The sequence below is a fragment of the Hordeum vulgare genome, chromosome 2H (assembly GCF_904849725.1).
Source record: "Hordeum vulgare subsp. vulgare chromosome 2H, MorexV3_pseudomolecules_assembly, whole genome shotgun sequence".
NCBI classification, from domain to species: domain Eukaryota; kingdom Viridiplantae; phylum Streptophyta; class Magnoliopsida; order Poales; family Poaceae; genus Hordeum; species Hordeum vulgare.
The window spans coordinates 52,614,206-52,633,018 of NC_058519.1; the positions used below are offsets into that span (position 1 = coordinate 52,614,206).

General features: G+C 42.0%; 1 protein-coding gene across 1 annotated transcript; it reads right to left on the reverse strand.

The window, feature by feature from the left end:
* Positions 1-6,583: 6,583 nt before the first annotated feature.
* LOC123424837 (4-alpha-glucanotransferase DPE2) lies at positions 6,584-14,025 on the reverse strand. Its single transcript, XM_045108529.1, has 23 exons — positions 13,776-14,025; positions 12,943-13,268; positions 12,572-12,689; positions 12,324-12,376; positions 12,077-12,204; positions 11,856-11,985; positions 11,397-11,593; positions 11,214-11,292; positions 11,058-11,096; positions 10,683-10,802; positions 10,496-10,597; positions 10,264-10,347; positions 9,931-10,173; positions 9,725-9,850; positions 9,560-9,634; positions 9,405-9,476; positions 9,061-9,180; positions 8,823-8,920; positions 8,363-8,522; positions 8,177-8,275; positions 7,812-8,009; positions 7,476-7,569; positions 6,584-6,990 (listed from the first exon to the last, which is right to left on the reverse strand). Exons 2-23 carry the CDS (start codon positions 13,264-13,266, stop codon positions 6,854-6,856), a joined length of 2,796 nt encoding a protein of 931 aa, XP_044964464.1. The 5' UTR covers positions 13,267-13,268; positions 13,776-14,025; the 3' UTR covers positions 6,584-6,853.
* Positions 14,026-18,813: the final 4,788 nt, after the last annotated feature.

Genomic DNA, 18,813 nt, shown 5'->3' on the forward strand with positions numbered 1-18,813 from the left:
GCTCTTTGGCCTCTCTTTTTTTGGTGGGCATCTTTGGCCTCTTTTCATATATGGGCTTCGCTGACCTCTTTTATTTCCTCACATGGGACAATGCTCCATCAATGATGATCGTCACACTTAAAACTCAAAACTTAGAACAATGATGACTCTATATGGAATGCCTTCGGTAGCGTACCGTGACAATGATCTAGCATGGCATAGACATTAATGGAAACATCATGCTAGCTATCTTACAATCATGCAATGGCAATGTAGACGTGGTGGCACATGTCATGGTGGTAGTTGCATGGCAATATATCTCGGAATGACTTTGAAAAAGCCATAGTAGGTAGGTCTGGTGGCTGTTTTGTGGGAGGCTAATGGTGGGTTTTGTGCACCGGCGAAAGTTGCATGACACTAAGAAGATAGTGATGGTGGAAGGTGAAAGTGCATCTAAACCATGGACTTAACATTAGTCATGAAGAACTCATATACTTGTTGCAAAAAATTTAGTAGTAATCGAAACAAAGCATTCAACGCATACTCCTAGGGGAAGGGTTGGTAGGTATAAACCATCGTGCGATCCCGACCGCAACACAAAGGATGACAATCAATAGACTAATCATGCTCAGACTTCATCACATAGCGGTTCACCATACGTGCATGCTACGGGAATCACTAACTTCAACACAAGTATTTGTAAATCCACAACACCTTACTAGCATAACTTCAATATTACCACAACCACAACTCAAAACTAATTGAGATGAATCAAACTTCTCTAACTATTCAATGCACATGAAGGTGGAAGTTTTCATATCCCTTTGGATAACTACCCCTTTTTTAGACTACTTTCATAGCATAGATCAACTACCAAGCCACGCACCACCGTGCTCTAAAAGATATAAGTGAAGCACATTGAGCAAAATCAACTAGCTCAAAAGATATAAGTGAAGCACATGTGAGCTGAATTGTCTACCAAAGGATATAAGTGAAGCTCGACAAAATCACGGTGAGTGCATGTCCCTCTCTCTAGGTGTGAAGCAAGGATGATTGTGACACAACAAAAATAAAAGACTCCTACGATACAAGACGCTCCAAGCAAAACACATAACATGTGGTGAATAAAAATATAGCCCCAAGTAACGTTACCGATGGATTGAAGACGAAAGAGGGGATGCCTTCTCGGGGCATCCCCAAGCTTAGGCTTTTACGTCATCCTTGAATCATATTGGGGTGCCTTGGGTATCACCAAGCTTGAGCTATTGCCATTCTTTATCTCTTTGTCCATAAGAACTTCACCCAAAACTTAAAAACTTCACAACACGAAACTTAAACAGAAACTCGTGATAACATTAGTATAAGAAAGCAAACCACCACTTCCTTAGGTACTTTAGCAAACTTAAATTCTACTTATGTTGATGTTGGGTTACTGTATTTTCAATCTTCCATGGCTAATATCCCCCGATACTATCCATAGTTTCATCAAAATTAGCAACCAACTCAACAAAAACAGAATCTGTTAACAGCAGACCAGTCTGTAGCAATCTGTATACTTCGTATACTTCTGGTTCTTCAAAAATTCTGGAAAATTACAACAGTCTGAAGACTTTGCGTAGACATCAGAAGAAAAAAGAATCAACTCAAAATCTCTTACAGAAAAAAAATCAAAATTCTTTTCGTGAGCAGAAAGTTTCTGTCTTTTCCAGCATGACCAAACGATCATCCCCAAGACTAATCATAACGGTTTTGCTTGGCACAAACGCAAAAAGAAACACAAAAAACACAATCATAACAGAATTATGAAAGTGTGGAAAACACAAAACAGAAAGAAAAAGGATAGATTCGTTGGGTTGGCTCCCAACAAGCGCTATTATTTAACGCCCTTAGCTAGGCATTCAATGACGCTCTCACAAAAGACAAGAATTGAAGCACAACGAGAGCATCCTAAAGCATGTGAAAATCACATCTAAGTCTAACATACTTCCTATGCATAGGCATTTTATAGGAAAACAAATTGTCAAGTCAACCAATAGCTGCCATATGCAAGGAAGAAGAAAGAGACAAGAGCAATCTCAACATCACGAGAGGTAATTTGGTAACATGAAAGTTTCTACCACAATATTTTCCTCTCTCAAAACAATTACATGTGGGATCATATTCGAATTCAACAATGTAACTCTCACATAGGATATTATTTTCATGATCCACATGCATGCAAAGTTGACGCTCTTCAAAAATAGTGGGATTATCATCAACTAAAGTCATGACTTCTGCAAACCCACTTTCAATAATATTGCAAATATCATATTCATCATGAGGCTTAATTTTTTTTTCAAGATCATAAGAAAAATCATCGCCCCATTCATGATTATTGCAACAAGTAGTGGACATAGCAAAACTAGCATCCCCAAGCTTAGGGTTTTGCATATTTTTAGCATGATTGTCACTAATAGGATTTATAGTGAAACCATTGCAATCATGCTTTTCATTCAAGGAGCCCTCGTAAATCACTTCATAAATTTCTTCATCACGATTTTCAGATTCACGCATCTCAAGCAAAACTCCATAGAGAAAGTTAAGTGCACTCAACTCACTAGCAATTGGATCAACATAATTGGATCTATTAAAGAGATTAGCAAGTGGATGAGGATCCATATCACTAGATTTTCAGCAAGCGAAGATGCAAGCATATTGAAGGCACATGGCACACAAGCGAACAGAAAGCAACCGAGTAAAAAAGGGCGAACGAAAAAGGCAAACGAAAAAGGAAAATTGGTGAAGTGGGGGAGAGGAAAACGAGAGGCAACTGGCAAACAAAGTAAATGCAAGAGATGAGTTTGTGACACCTAATTGGATAGATCTTGATCTCTCCTTCCCCGACAACGGCGCCATAAATACTTCTGCTACTGCAACAAAAGACCTTCCAACGACGCGAGAAACAAGCGTGCTGACGGGAGACTATTCTTGTCTTGATACTCCTCAGCAACGGCACCAGGAATCCTTCTGCTACGGCTACACCTTTAGGGACTTCCTTGGCAAATATGCAAAGTATTCCCCCGTGGCCTTGGAGCCTTGCGTTGGTGTTCCCTCGAAGCGGAAAGGGTGATGTAGCACAGCGGCGGTAAGTATTTCCCTCAGTTTTGAGAACCAAGGTATCGATCCAGTGAAGGATTGTCACAAGTACCTGCACAAACACAAAGTGCTTGCACCCAACGCTATGAAGGGGTTGTCAATCCCTTATAGATTGTTTGCCAAGTGAGAACTGAAAGCAAAAAGAAACAAAGCAAAGTAAAAGCGAAAGTGGAAACGATAGGTGTTAATAGACCCGGGGGCCGTAGTGTTCACTAGTGGCTTCTCTCATGAAAGCAAGTAGACGGTGGGTGAACGAATTACTGTCGAGCAGATGATAGAACCGCACAAATTCGTGACGTTATCTATGGCAATGATTATATCTATAGGCATCACGTCCAAAACAAGTAGACCGATGCTTTCTGCATCTACTACTATTACTCCACACGTCGACCGCTATCCAACATGCATCTAGTGTATTAAGTTCATGAGAACAGAGTAATGCCTTAAGCAAGATGACATGATGTAGATGGACAATCTCATATCTACAATAAAAGTCCATCTTGTTACCCTTGATGGCAACAACGTGATGCGTGCCTTGCTGCCCCTTCTGACACTGGGAAAAGTCACCACACGGTATGAACCCAAAACCAAGGACTTCTCCCATTGCAAGAATCATAGATCTAGTTGGCCAAACAAAACCCAAGACTCGGAGAGACTTACAAGGATATCAAATCATGCATATAAGAAATCAGCAAAGACTCAAATATATATCATAGATAATCTGATCACAAATCCACAATTCATTGGATCTCGACAAACACACCGCCAAAGAGGATTACATCGGATAGATCTCCATGAAGATCATGGAGAACTTTGTATTGAAGATCCAAGAGAGAGAAGAAGCCATCTAGCTACTAACTACGGATCCGTAGGTCTGAAGTGAACTACTCACGAGTCATTGGAGAGGCGATGATGTTGATGTAGAAGCCCTCCAACTCCAAAGTCCCCTCCGACAGGGCACCGGGAAGGGTCTCCAGATGAGATCTCGCGGAAACGGAAGCTTGCGGCGGCGGAAAAGTGTTTTCGTGGATTCCCCTATTTTTTTTCTGTATTTTAGGGAATATATAGGCGAAGGAGCTAGGTCAAGGGGGGCGCCAGGGAGGCCACAAGCGTGGTAGCCGCCGCCCCCCTGGTGGCGGCTACAGGGCTTGTGCCCCCCTGTGGCTCTCCTGACTTGGCCCTCAAGTCCCCTGATCTTCTTCCGTTCTGGAAAAAAATATTTTGGGGATTTTATTCTGTTTTGACTCCTTTCCAAAATCAGATCTGAAAAGAGTCAAAAACACAGAAAAACAGGAACTGACACTTGGCACTGAATTAATAAGTTAGTCCCAAAAAAGATATAAAAGGTACATAAAACATCCAAAGTTGACAAGATAACAGCATGAAACCATCAAAAATTATAGATACGTTTGAGACGTATCACTTACCATAACATGGGATCACTTGATCCCTCTCGTTATATCTTGTACGCTTTGTACGTTGATCATCTTGATTTACTCTTTGTCCGAGATCTTGATCAACCATGTGTCTCTATGACCATTCTTTGGATAATACCTTGAATACCATCTTGGTCATCATATAAACTCCTTAAACCCAACACATGGACTTCAAGAAGTGCATATGGACAAATCTTATAAATATAACTTAAGGCAACCATTAGTCCATAGGAATTGTCATCAATTACCAAAACCACATATGGAGATATATGCTCTAACATAGCACCTCGACGTGGTTCTGCAGTTGCAGACCCCTGCAACATCGTACGCCTTATTTGGCTGATAGAGAAGGGGGGTGGAGGATGTGTATGCTTATTGGGGCCTTGCAGCACCAGAGATGTTGGTAATAGGGTGGATGCCCCTAAAGTATCGGGTGGTTGTCCCCCATCCCTTGTGATGGTCGAGAACGACCTTGTAGTGTCAATGCTCGAGTTGGCATTAGCACACAACGAGTGTCGATGACACCTGCTATTGCAAGGTCGGGTGACAAGAGCTTGCAGCAAATGGCGACTAGGTATCCTAACTTGCAATATCGTCTTCACTCACATCGTTGGTGCGCCTGGGCTTGCAGCATTGCCTTCGGCGTCTCCCCGGTTCTTTGTGCACACAACTGTGCCAACTAGCTTACTCGATGAGGTATGCAAGCGATGTGAAGAGAGATGGGGATGGTAATCGATAGGAAGAGCCGAAAGAGGAAGAATCACGAGATGAGGGAACAATGTTTTAGGCTTTGAGCGGTGGAGAATGATGGTGTAGGCAGCCGATGGAGCGACAAACTACAGTCAGGTGAAAAAGAGTTATTTTCCAATATAAAAAACAACACTATTTTTGCTATTGGCCTGGCATGGAAAGCAAGGAGGCCCACAATGCTACGGATGAGGAAGGGATGTGTTTTATTGGAGCAATTATAATAAGGTGACGTAGACAGACTGTAAGACTTTAAATATTATATCTTTGCTGAGTTGGATGAGAAAGAAGAGGAGAAAAAAAATATACGGGTTGTAGATTTACAGTCGGCTATAGTACTCTAAAAAGCTATGTGGGAATGTATGATGAGTCATATGATAGAAAAATAGTACTTTCATGTAACCCACTACTACACATGTTAACTATTACAATCGCTATAAATGACATTGACAACATGTTATAGCCATCGGTCAGCTATATCATTAACCATGTTCTTAGAGATGGTTGCGAAAATAAATGACATTTGTTTGTAAGTGACATGTCCATTACTTGAGAAATAAAACCTATTTGCTGTCAGGAAAAAGTGCTAGAAGATCCACGAAATGTCATGCCGGTATGGAAGGGAACAGTTAAACTAACTACGCACCGCCATGATGGCCCAGCCATGCTTATCGCACAGGCAAGCAAAATGAGTGCGTCCCTAACCTTCAAAAAGGTAGCGACACTTTTAGCTAATGTATCAATGAATTGGCATCTGGTACAACCTAAACCTAAGCTTCAAAAGCTAACCCCTTTTCTCACAGAATAATAATGGGATCGTCGTGATACAAAGCAGCAAGGTGACGTTTTTCTCTTTCCCTTCTGCTCCACACCGAAGAAAAATGGAATCGCATCCAGCCAGAACCCCCTGATTCAGACTTCAGAGGTCACGGTTCACAACAAAAAAGCAAATCATGTACTCCCTCCCGTGCTAAAGTTGTACTCCTACTCGTTATATGTCTATCTTAACTTTGTACTAGCTCTAGTACAAATTTATACTAAGATTAAGACATTTATTTTGGAATGGAGGAAGTACTAACACAGCGACAAATAATGGATCCGGGGGGAGTACGGTACATCCATCTATGCGCTATGCCAGGAAAATGAAAATACGCAGAAGCTGCATCAGGAACCTCCATTTCAGGGCCTTGAATCACACATAAGTAGAAAAATATGCAGAAAAGAGAACAGGTTTTCTCTTAGCCAAGGAGAAAAAATAACAAGTGAAAGCTAGCCGTGGAGGAAGATTTCGTCGACAAAAAACTGGGGCGCGGGATCATTTATTTCACAAGCCGGCTTTGATATAGAATCATATACCAGTAGTTATTATTCTCCAGGGCGTCGAAAAAGGAATTATGAGCGGGCGTAAAGATTTTTTCTCTAGCTGAAACAACATCAGCTCATCGGACATGGCGGTAAATACACCGCCTTATTTATCCTATATCTCCCTCTCTTCTTCTCGTGATCATGATCCCGCCCGGCGATGACTGACCGTTCTTTGTGGTCCTTTGTTGTTCCTACGATTTTTTGGCGTTCGGCTGGGCCTTGTCCACCGTCTTGCCAGGGAACGACCTCCCACTGCTTGTGACGAGCTCCTTGATGGTCGCTTGGATGTCCTTGTCCTCCAGCATGGACTCCAGTGGCACATGTAGGCCTGCACATGTATTTTGGGACAAGAGGTTAGATCCAATGGAAAAAAAAAAGATGCGCTTTCCGGGGTTCAATATAACACAATGGGAACACAAATCACATGCGAGGCTTCAAAGCTGTCGCTTTAGCTTAGAAAGGCTATGTTGATCGAAAACGATGGCGTCCTACAAGTTCCCCCAGGTGTCATCAATTCATATGAGGTTGATGGGGTAGCATTTCTTTTTTATGATGATGCCTCTGTCCCCAGATATTAAATTGGTCCGCCAGGCCATCTCCGATGATGTGTGTAGCTCCATATCAAATGATTAAGTTGATACTAGTAGTACAAGCATATATTCTGAACTGTAAAAATGTTTGTCGGTTTCAACATTGCCGCTAAAACCAGACAAATAACAGAACAGGTATACTGTTTTGTGTCGATAAACTGTATGCAATTTGCACGGAAAAAGGGGCATTGTGTCAGGAATAGCCTTCGGAAAATCAACTTACGGAATCTCCAGTAATGCTTCGGGTTAGTGGGGTCGTTGATTGTTTCCTCCGCTGCTGGTCTTGCGGTGTATTTGTCTTTCAGCGCGAGCAGATCCTGGTAAAGAAAACCCCAAGTATATTCATGTATTTGGTTTCTGTTGAAAACCACATCATAGTACTCCCTCCAGTACTTCAAAATATCATGTTTGGACAATTTGAAAATAGTTTTTGAGACAAATCCAATCCAATATTTTCCAAATTTATTGGCTGTCAACGTTGTAAAAGTTTAACAAAAATTATGTCCAAAGGATATGTTTTTACTGGATGGTGTATATGGTACAAGTTGAAGTCCTATACCTGTAGCGGAAAGATTGCCCACATTGATGGTGCATCGAAATGCTGCTGAACAATGAAGTGCACTACTTCTGGGGTGCAACGAGATGGGGCCTCTTTGTCGCTGCCAATTACGGTCTTGTAAAAACGACTTCTTGTCCCTTCATCTCCTTCCCACCAAGCACGTAATGTGGAGCAATCATGACATGAGGGAGCACAAACCTGAAATGTCATCCAGCACAATTTATCATCTGATGTAGCATATACTATACTTTTCCTCATATTTCCAACTGTTACTTTAAATTTTGTTTTAAAAAATGAGAACATAATACTGTAAATCTTCTTCTAAAGAATTAGAGCATAATACTAGCAAAAAGAGCGAAACACACCGTCATATAGCTGTAGTTGGACGGGATATCAAATTCCAAGCCTGGTTCACTAGGCATTCTCTGGATACGCAATCCAATCAACCCGAGTTCTTGCATAACCTGGATAAATATTTTGTTGTTATTTTAAGAACATAGTCAGCACAAACCAATAGTTATATTTTAGCGTGTCCAGGAAAGGTGTCATACAGGGTGAACACAAGCAGGAATAAGACCAAGATCTTCCCCGCATGCCAACATATCCGAACAATTCAATAGAACAGGCAGAGTCTTCAGCGCATTTTGTCTCCACAGATTTTCTTGGCGAACGAAATAATAGTCATGGTATAATCTTCTAAGGACATTTTTGCTGTAAAAAAACATCAATGAGATGACGAAAAAGTCAATAAAGACAGATTTGGTTAGAACATAATGTTAAAATCGAGAGTGTGTACTATAAGCAAGAAACTAAAGTTGATTGCACACTATTTTGATTATCTTGATAGCAAACTGCCTACTAAAGATACAATTCATTTTTCAGTAGGATGACTATGCAAGTGAGAGGATGAAAATAAAAATTGCAACTAAGTACATCATCACAATGCTCATACCCGTTAGTCTGTTACATTAAATACTTCAGAAGCACCTATATCTGAGAAAAAAAGATTACCTATGTTCATCTAAATCCCTAAAACTTGAAGTATCCTCCAGGTTAAAACGGGGATAGTACTTTGTGGAGTCCTCAGGATCTCTGATGAGGACTATATTCTGCAGAACAAACAAGCAGATCTACTTTAATATGTTTTCAAAAATATTAGTCAAAATTTGATAAAAGAAAAAGGAGGTGGATGTTAGGAGGAAATATCAACATGGGGATACAGTGTGTGCACAACAGAAGGCCGAATTACCTGTAGAAGATCGAACAGACCACGCCGAATACTGTCTTCTTTCTCCAGCCAGAGTGATTTTTCAGGACTGGTTTTAACCTTTGTAATAATCTTTTTCTCGGTGTTGCATTCCTCTTTGAACTATATGCATGAATGAACCAGTCAAAGGCAAGTGAAATTAAAGGAAGCAATGGCATGTAAAAGAACATCAGCAAAAAATTCACATGCCTTAGATTGAGAAATAAATATGCTTGTAATAATCAGTAAACTGATAATATGTTGCTATCAATAATAATTTGACATGCAGCCTCGAGTAGCCCATATGTCTAACTGTTATAAAAGGAGAATTCACTACTTTGCATTACCTCGTAGCAGTGTTTCTGATACTCGTTCAGAAAGTTGGCTGCAACAACTGTCCAAAGAGATCCAAACTTCTCCTGAAACATGGTAGAAACGTCAAGCTGCTGCACCCTCATCTGTACTGAAACAATTCCGGAACATCGGTTTGAACATTGTTTACCTCCAGCATGTCCTGACGAATATATGGGCGGCTCATCCGATCAAAATCCCAGATACCATCACCTAGAAGCTCCTCCTGTAAGTGAACTTATAGATAAGTTAGATAAACTATTCTTGAGGTTTTCTCTCGTCCCTTTTAAAAAAATTAAACGGATAGGAAACGAACCTGACTAAGAGGGATTGAAGGTCTAAATTTTCCGACCAAACCTGTGGCAGCATGGTCTGGAAGCTCCCATATCCTAAAGAAACCCAAAATATGGTCTATCCTATACGCTGTGAAGAATTTTGATAGCTGCAACGTGCTAATAGCAGATGAGTAATAGCAAGCAAAGGTGACTGCCAGATAGGCAAAAAAAAAGTGCTGTTAATAACCTGTGTCAGACGAGCTCGCCACCACCCATAATTATCCTTTGACATCTCCTCCCAGTTATACGTAGGAAAACCCCAATTTTGTCCATTCTTGTCAAAGTAATCTGGAGGTGCACCAGTAGCGGTATTCATGCGAAATAGTGTAGGGTATACCCAAGTATCCACACTGTTCCTATCAACACCAATAGGTAAATCTCCTTTCAGAATAACCTTGTTCTTCCTTGCATATGTAGCTGCCTCTGATAACTAATAAGGAAGGAATGAGAATGAATATCCACAAATATATACACATTTATAATTCACTAACAGTTCTGAATGACAACGACCAATACTTACTTGTGTAAATAGATGATATTGGACATAGTAGTGAAAGCGTATAATATCATGGTGCAAAGCATCTGGCGCGACTAGCTTGTCAAGCTGCAAGAAATTCCATAAAGAGACATCCCATATTACTTGTGAATTTTCAGAATGAACTAGACCAAATGACAGAATTTACTAAACAGACTTTTATTAGCAAGCTATGCTGATTGGAAATATGGGATTATTAGCATATCATTTCCAATACCTTCTCCTTGGAAAACTGAGAAAACCGACCCCACTGACTGTGATCTGATGTCTCGAAGAAATCCCGAAGAAAGCAAAATGCAGCATATGGTTTCAACCATTCCTATTGAAATAATGTATGAAAGCAATCAAATGTAGTTTGAAATAGGTGGACCAAAACAAAATATATGAAATGCCAGTAGGTATACCTCATTTTCAGATAAGAACTGCTTGAACGGAGCTGAATTTAGCACTTTGTCCTTTTCTAAATTAAATATTTTTTTGGCAATTGTGAGTTTCGTGGCCAGCGCTGCCTCATAGTCGACGTCCTATTTTAACATTAGGGGAAAATGTTAGATCTGCAAAAAACTCCAAGAACCATTTGGGTTCCATGAGCAAAATCACACTTTTTGAAGTTTTTCAAATACAGTGGATGATCTGATTTAAAGAGCAAGCATTGCAAAAGAGCGGCAGGGAGAAGAAGTGCATCCAACCCAAATGCAAAGCATATTCAGAGCCTCACATTTGCAGTGATGACAGAAAATAAATGATACTGTACTTTATACATGTGAAAACGCATTTACCTTTTTGTCCAACTCCTTCTTTGCCTTCGAAATCTCTTCCTGTAACAATGTGCAAAATTGAGTACCGGATCAGGTGATTCAGAATTGAGATCAGTGAAACGAGAAGCCAAAACGGACTAGTATAAAAGTTAATATGAAAAGCACACAAAGTTACACCTTAACATCCGCTGGAATAGCATCGGAAAGTGCCTGCACTCTCAGGTACAAGGGGTGCAATGCAAATACGGAGAGTGAGCTGTAAATAGGAACGTGTGGGACATTATTTTCTATTCAGAAATATGTCTTTCATACTTCAAGCGAAAGCATAAGGGAGGGTGAAGCAGTGTATCTTAGTAGTACCTATATGGATATGAATCCCACCACATCTTATGAACAGAAGTATCATTGATAGGAAGGAGCTGAACAAGATGAAAACCCGAGTTGACTGCCCAGTCAACAAGAAGTTTAAGATCTAGGAATTCTCCAACACCAAGATCCTCATTTGACCTGATTGAGAACATTGGTACGGCAACACCAGCACCCCTCCATGGTGCTTCCTGGTAAAACAAATGATAAATTAGTCCGACACGCTAGTTGTGTATGATGCATACTACATCTTCAGCTTTCTTGCCTAAGCACGACGTGCCATGGTTCTACCGAGAATGTGATCTGAATATGGTTCATTTCCTAATGCACCATAGCATTGTAAACGGTTGTGGGAACTAAATAGTAACAAGTACCTACTAAGGTTTCTGGCATGGAATATATGAATTACTAGAAAATTCTTAGTGGGTGACTCGTTATGAATGCAGACGTTACCCGGAGGGAGCCATCAGATAATAAGACGTATCTGGATGGCTTGGGTGATGATAAGTCCACATCAACCTCTCTGTTTGGGCCGAACTCCAATGAAGTGACTCCTGCTTCACTAACTTGACAGTACTTATATGTGGAATATTATTAAGGACAACACATTAGTGTTGGTACAGCAAATAATACAAAAATACTGATTAAGGAAATGGTTATTTGCACAAGGATATTTTACTGGGAACTCAGACTTCCGCAACACACAGTTGGCTTTCCAAATGGAATCTCCAACATAGTTGAGCTTGAGGCCATCTTGAGCTTTCCAATTTCCTACCGCAGGGTTACTTCCTGTGACGACAACCTAAAGTTTTGTGATTGGCAATAGTTAGGACACCAGCAAGTAAATACTATAACTCACTGACTATGATGCGATAAGGGCGCTAAGTACAAGTAATCATAAAGTGTATGAATAATACTTACAGTAGAGCCAGATGCTAGCCGAGGACAACTGATAATAAATTGCACGACAGTATCTGTTCAACAAAAATCATATAAGACAAATTCAAACAATGCCAATCTTGTATCTAACCATCACAGTAGAATTAGTTCATTTCTTTGTTTACTTTCAGATACTCCAATGGTATTTAAAAAAAAGGGATAGATGTTGATTGACTTCTCCAGTGCCAGTCCATTCCCTCGGTTTTAGACTTTCAGATTTAAAATATTACCTTCAGGATCCAAACTTTTGGTGAGGGAAGAAGACTGCAATTCTCTTTTAGCGTTGTCAGCTGCGCTGAAGATAACATTCTTGAATGCACTTCGAAGGAAAAGAGCTTCAGAATTATCCTGAATTCAGACGACGGACAATCATAAACCACAATGTATAATAACAACAAGCTTCTAGGACTACTCTGCCGAGCAGCGTTGCCAAACAGTCATACAAGCAGCAACTTAACAACAAAAGAGACACAACATTCAGCTAAGTTGGTAAGCCTCGTTCATGGTTGCTGCCAATGCGACTATTGTTTGTGCAGCATGCAAATATACACCAGCAAGCAAGAAGACAGCTCAATGAACACATGAGAGTTTCAATCAGTACCTGCCACCAGTCGCGGACCTCGACGACTTCGCCGTCCTGCACGCCCTCGGGCACCACGAGCTTCTTCTTCTCCCCGGACTCCCATCTGAGAACGTTCTTGTGGTCGTCCACCACATGGTAGCTGTACTCACATGTGAAGCCGGCGGCGACCGAAACCTGGCCACACCAGACCAGCGCGTTCCCCTGGTGAACCGGGCTCAGGGACAGCCCCTGCTTGACGCTCCAGGACCCGAGCGCCGGCGCGGAGCCGGCGATGACGAGGCTCTGCCCCCATTGCGTGTAGTACGGCAGCTTGAAGATCACGGTCACCGTGTTCTTCCCCATCTCTTCAGGACAGGCAGACACAAAGTTACCAAATTAGCAGCTGAACGCATCAATGGTAAAAAAATAAATAGAAGACGAGTTGAAGATTTGCAGGCGTGAAAGTGAATCCGCCATTTCTTCGTCGGAGAGGAATCGCGGATCCAAGTGAGGGGTGGGTCTGTGATCCCCGCACGCTCATTGCTAATGTTTCCGTTATTCCGGGGCTCCGATTCCCCATTTCTCCGAATATATTAACAGCGTATGGAGAGATTCGAGAATCGATGGTGGTACTGTGCGTCCTTTTTTTCCGTTTCACGAGGGAAGGACGTGGACCAGATTCGAGGAATCGCCGAATCCCCCCAGCATTCTTCCATCTCCCCACATCCCGGCGCCGCCACGGCCAAGATCGCCGAGAGCCGGCAGCTCGGAGGCGAACGCGGGAACGAATCAGAAGTTCAGTACACCACTCACTCACCGGTGCCCTGCCTGACTAAGAACCAAGAAACAGAGGAGGAGGAAACGAGCCTTACCTTCAGCGAGCAGGGACGGCGCCAATGGCGGCCACGGGCGGGGATGGAATCGGCGGCAGAGCAAGGAGGAGGAGGAGGAGGAGGCTCAGGAGAGCGAGAGCATGGATGGAGGCACGGGAGGGAGGGACGATGCCAAAGAGATGGCGAAGAGGACGGGTGTGAGGGTGACGTTAACGACGGTGGGCGAGCATGGGGGAGCGGCACCTGTGAGCCGCGGTGACCGGAGGGCCTAAAAAAAGGCGGCCTTTTCTTCTGGTCCGTTGCCTGCCCCCCCATGCTTTGTGGATCCGGGCGACGGGCGGAACGCTTCTTCCCCGGACGGCCACACGCACGCACGGGGTCGCTAATTTTGAGACGGCGTGGGCGTGAACAAGCTCGCCATTTTTTTTGTGTGGCTGGGGAGGTAGCTGCTGAATGCTGACGCGGCCACACGTGAGGACGAGACGAACCGCAGGTGTGCTTGCCTCCATGCCATGCCATGCCATGCCGCCTACGTCTGCAGTGCGGCTTGCGGATCTGCGCGGGGAAGAGAGAGAGAGAGAGAGAGAGATTTTTTTCTGCGCGGTGCGGGTGTCCATTAGAGGGAACTTGGTCGCGTCTGGAAGGGGTGAGGAGCGCAGCAATCCGATCTGAAATTTTGTTTATAGTAACTAGTACTAGTACTACTACTCGCTACTGTATAATTAAGCCGCGCGTCAGACTGGCAGTCTGTCAGTGTGCGATTTGGTCCCAAGATAAGTTTATTTTCTCGCCGTAAATGGCATGGCTGATTGGATCTGGAACTGCCGATTCAGGACAAACACGCTGGCTACCACTCACACTCAGGGCCTCTCACCTTTGGGACCATCATATTTTTTCTGGAAAATACCTTAGTGTATAAAGCTATACTATCGAAAATGGCGTTTTGGCTCTCGATCTCCATGGAGACCCATTTTCTGAAAAGCTCAGAATTACTTGATTTTTTTTATACAAATAAACAGGGATGTGAGACATATGTGCGTTAAATTTCAAGATGAAATACGTTGAAATGCAACGTGTACAAAAAGACAAATCATGGTCTAAAAAGATAAATATTACCATGTGTTAAACAACCTTAGATTTGTTTTTTTATATATAGCCCTCATTTCAACGTATTTCGTCCTGAAAATTTACACACTTGTGCATTACGCCTTCATCTATCTCTGTATTTCTTTTTGAAATTTTTAAATATAAAAATATGAATTTTCATGAATTTTGAATTTTGCATGTAGAGGCCTTCATTACTAGAAAACAGAGCTTTCGTCCTAGCCCTAATTAAACAATAGTCCAGATCGCTTTACGAACCGGGCTAATGCAAGAATTATTTCCGGTTCGAACGACTAGGAACGGACGGACGACACTGCCTCTTTAGTTTCAGTTGGTGTGGGACTAAAAAGGTTGCGGCATGAGCGACATCCTTTAGTCCCGGTTTGCAACACGACCGAGACTAAAAGGTCAGGCCTTTAGTCCCAAGGCTTAATCCCGATTACACAATTGAGACTAAAGGCCCTCTAAAACTAAGACTAATGTCATGTTTTCTATTAGTACTTCATGGAGCTCGGCCTTCAAAAGCAATATCCATATACTAGCAACAATTAATATAGATTAGAGGGAGTACCGCTACTTTTGGTTGTATAGAGATAGACTAGGGTATCTGTTGCATCAAATACTCCATCCGTTTAAAATATACAAAGGCACGACGAATTACTACTCCTTGGCTTGACCAACAAAATATGAATTATATGCCTCAGAATGTGTTGTGGCATATAGTTCATCTTTAAAAGTTGGCTTCGGTTTACTATTCCCATCAAGTTCCGTATCATGTGCTATTCACGGTCAGATTTGTTAAAATTGTCGTTTTGATTCTCTATACGTGGAATGAATACAGGTTTGCAAATTTATAGCATGGTGCACACATATCATATTATAAAAATTATTACATGATTTTTATGATCGTATGGGTTGTCAAATTATGCATTAATAGAGGAGCTACATGTAAAGGAGTGGGAACACTAGATAACTTCTGCTAGCACCTAAGCAGTCGTAAGCTACATTTTTCTATCATCTTTTTGTTACGGTATTTGGAAGATAGCCCTAAAGTTTAGAGAGTCAACTTCGACTTCCAAAAAAATAATATAACAGCGTGTAAATCAAATGTACCAGTGAACCAGACCAAAGCTACATCCGGCCGGCAATTGCCTTTGATGATGGTGTTTATCAACGACGAATTTATTTACCACTCATGTCCAAGTTCAAGATCTCGAGATGGGCAATAACCCTACATTCTGTTGGAAATATTAGCACTTTTTTAATTAGGCTAATTCACGAGTAAACAATAAGCATAACAAATAAGAGATGGGCAATAACCCTACATTCTGTTGGAAATATTAGCACTTTTTTAATTAGGCTAATTCACGAGTAAACAATAAGCATAACAAATAAGAGATGGGCAATAACCCTACATTCTGTTGGAAATATTAGCACTTTTTTAATTAGGCTAATTCACGAGTAAACAATAAGCATAACAAATAAGATATGAACTTCATGCCAATACGTAAGCATACTAACATCTACTATAGAATAGAAATATCTATGAAAATGCCATATACGACTAGCACGAGAACGAGTAAATGAAAGATGACAAATCATATCCTCTGGTTGGCCAAGCCAATGCGGCGGTGGCGGCGGCGGCTACGACATCGTCTGTTGCCTTCTTCTTGGCGGCGGCGATGACGTCGTTGTCGTCGACCATGGTGTCGATGTAGGAGAAGTAGTCGAAGCAAAGGAGGACGGCGATGGGGAGGATCTGGAGCAGTCGCGTCGAGACGCTCCTCAAAAACTTTATTGTCATTCTCCCGGGCAGGATCTCGAATGATAGGATTTCGGAGGTACCTGCTCTCCCGACCAACCATGCACGCAGTCGTCCGGATGGGACCGTCGGAAGCAACACACTCAGAGGAACGGTAGATGACGGCTAGGGTTGTACATAAAGGGAGAGAGTGAACGGTTTAGGTTACACTACACAGTCGACGCCTCCTTATATAGACCGTCAGGTAGATGGGCCTAGGCCAGGCTCACGACCGAGTCCGCGAATAACCCAGAGTCCAACGTCTCAGACAGTGACAATTTCGTTTAGCAACTCATTAATTAATCCATAATTAATTAACCATTTCTGACCGGCAAAAATAAGGCTCGGCTCGGATCATTCCCGCAACCCATGACGCGCGCGCGTTGTGACGAGGTGAGGCGAGCGATGGAGGAGGAGGAGCGCGTGTGTACAACTCCTCTTCCCAAGCTTCCAATGGCAAGTGATAGAGCAACCCCTATAAAGGGGTCTCACTCTTACTAGTGTAGCAGTATGGTACTAAACTTCCCATCACTTGTCGTACACTCACATGAGCCATAGAGATTAACCAAGGATTATTGTCTTATATTGTTCTAAGCCATCTATAATCCAACAATCACCCACCAGATCTCGATGCATATAAGTTTGTCAATTGTTCCAAACAATCTTTAATAGACCAAAATTCTCAGCGGAGACTGTTAAGTTAAACTTCCACCTAGAGCAACAGGATTAGACTTCTTCACAATTGAACAATGGAATATTGCCTTGAATTGTTAGTTTAGCATGCAAAAGTTTCGCCTATTATTAGATGATATGTGGTTGCCCAAGGATAAAGCCCACGGGGGGAGCTTATTAGTCATACTCCTTATATTCTCATGAGCTTCCTAGAGATTACCCAATCTCATAGATTGTGACCAACAGTCGGGCTCACATAGGTGTGTTCCTCCAAAGAACGCTATATAGGTTAGCATCTTGCTTCCACAAGCTTTGGAACACATTAATACAAAGTGAGCCTGCCTTACAGATTATGAGAGTACTGCATCTCCAATGGACTGGGTTAGTAAGGATACTCTCCTCAGTTGACCATTGGATTGTTTTCCTCGGTCCTAATTCACGGGATATCTCATGGAAACTTACGTGGGTCTCATGCTCATTTCCCTCGATGCATTTTCTATCAAAATTCATGATAGCCCTTTTGTAAAGGAACCTGCCGGATTTTTAGCCGTCTGGATATAATCCAACGCTATTACTCCGGAGTTTCTTGAATGCATGGCCGATTTCAATTTTCTTCTTATATGCTTTGTGGATTGCATGTTATCCTTTGAAATCTTAGCCTTGGCAATTACTGTTTGATTGTCATAGTTCATAAGGATAGACGGGGTTGGCTTATCAACCACTAGCAAATCCATCTAAAGCTCCCGAAGCCATTCAGCTTCGACGCATGATGTGTGATGTGAGTTCTGCTTTCATAGTCGATCTCGTTAATATCGTGTCTTGCAAGACTTCCAGGAAAAACCAGAACCACCAAGTGTAAGGACATACCCACTTGTGGCTTTCATCTCATTAGCCTCAGATATCCAATTCGAATCACTATACCCTTCGAGTACCGTCGGGTACCCAGAATAGTGAATTTTGTAGTTCGCGATACCTTGCAAATAATGCATGACTCACTCAAGAGCATGCCAATGCACATCTCTCGGGTTGGAAACAAACCGCTCAGCTTGCACACAACAAATGAAATGTCAGGTCGAGTAGCACATGCTAGGTACATGAGTGAACCGAGCACTTGAAAGTATCTCAATTGATCAACAGTCGTGCTTTCAAATTTTTGAATCCGCATGCTAGGATCATATGGTGTTGCACAAGGTTTGTAGTCAAAATATCCAAAATGACTCAAAATCTTCTTAACATAGTGGGATTGCAAAAGTGTAATCCCACCCTCATTATCTTGCAACAGCTTGATGTTCAAGATAACATCAGCCACACCTAGGTCTTTCATTTGAAAGTCATGAGATAGAAAAGCCTTGATCTCCTCAATGACTTTGAGGTGGGTCCCAAATATCAGTATGTCATCAACATACAAACAAAGTATAACTCATTCACCCCCGCCATGGCGACAGTATACACATTTGTCAGCTTCATTAACAACAAAGCTAGCAGATGTCAAAGTTATAT

What these genes read in the sequence shown, in the direction of transcription:
- LOC123424837 (XM_045108529.1), bottom strand. Translation starts at nt 13,266, where the DNA reads ATGGGGAAGAACACGGTGACCGTGATCTTCAAGCTGCCGTACTACACG. An exon ending in AGGGATTTAGATGAACATAG is followed by an intron (nt 8,523 to 8,822) that starts GTAATCTTTTTT and finishes GTTTTTTTACAG; the next exon opens with CAAAAATGTCCTTAGAAGAT. An exon ending in GAAGCATTACTGGAGATTCC is followed by an intron (nt 6,991 to 7,475) that starts GTAAGTTGATTT and finishes ATACATGTGCAG; the next exon opens with GCCTACATGTGCCACTGGAG.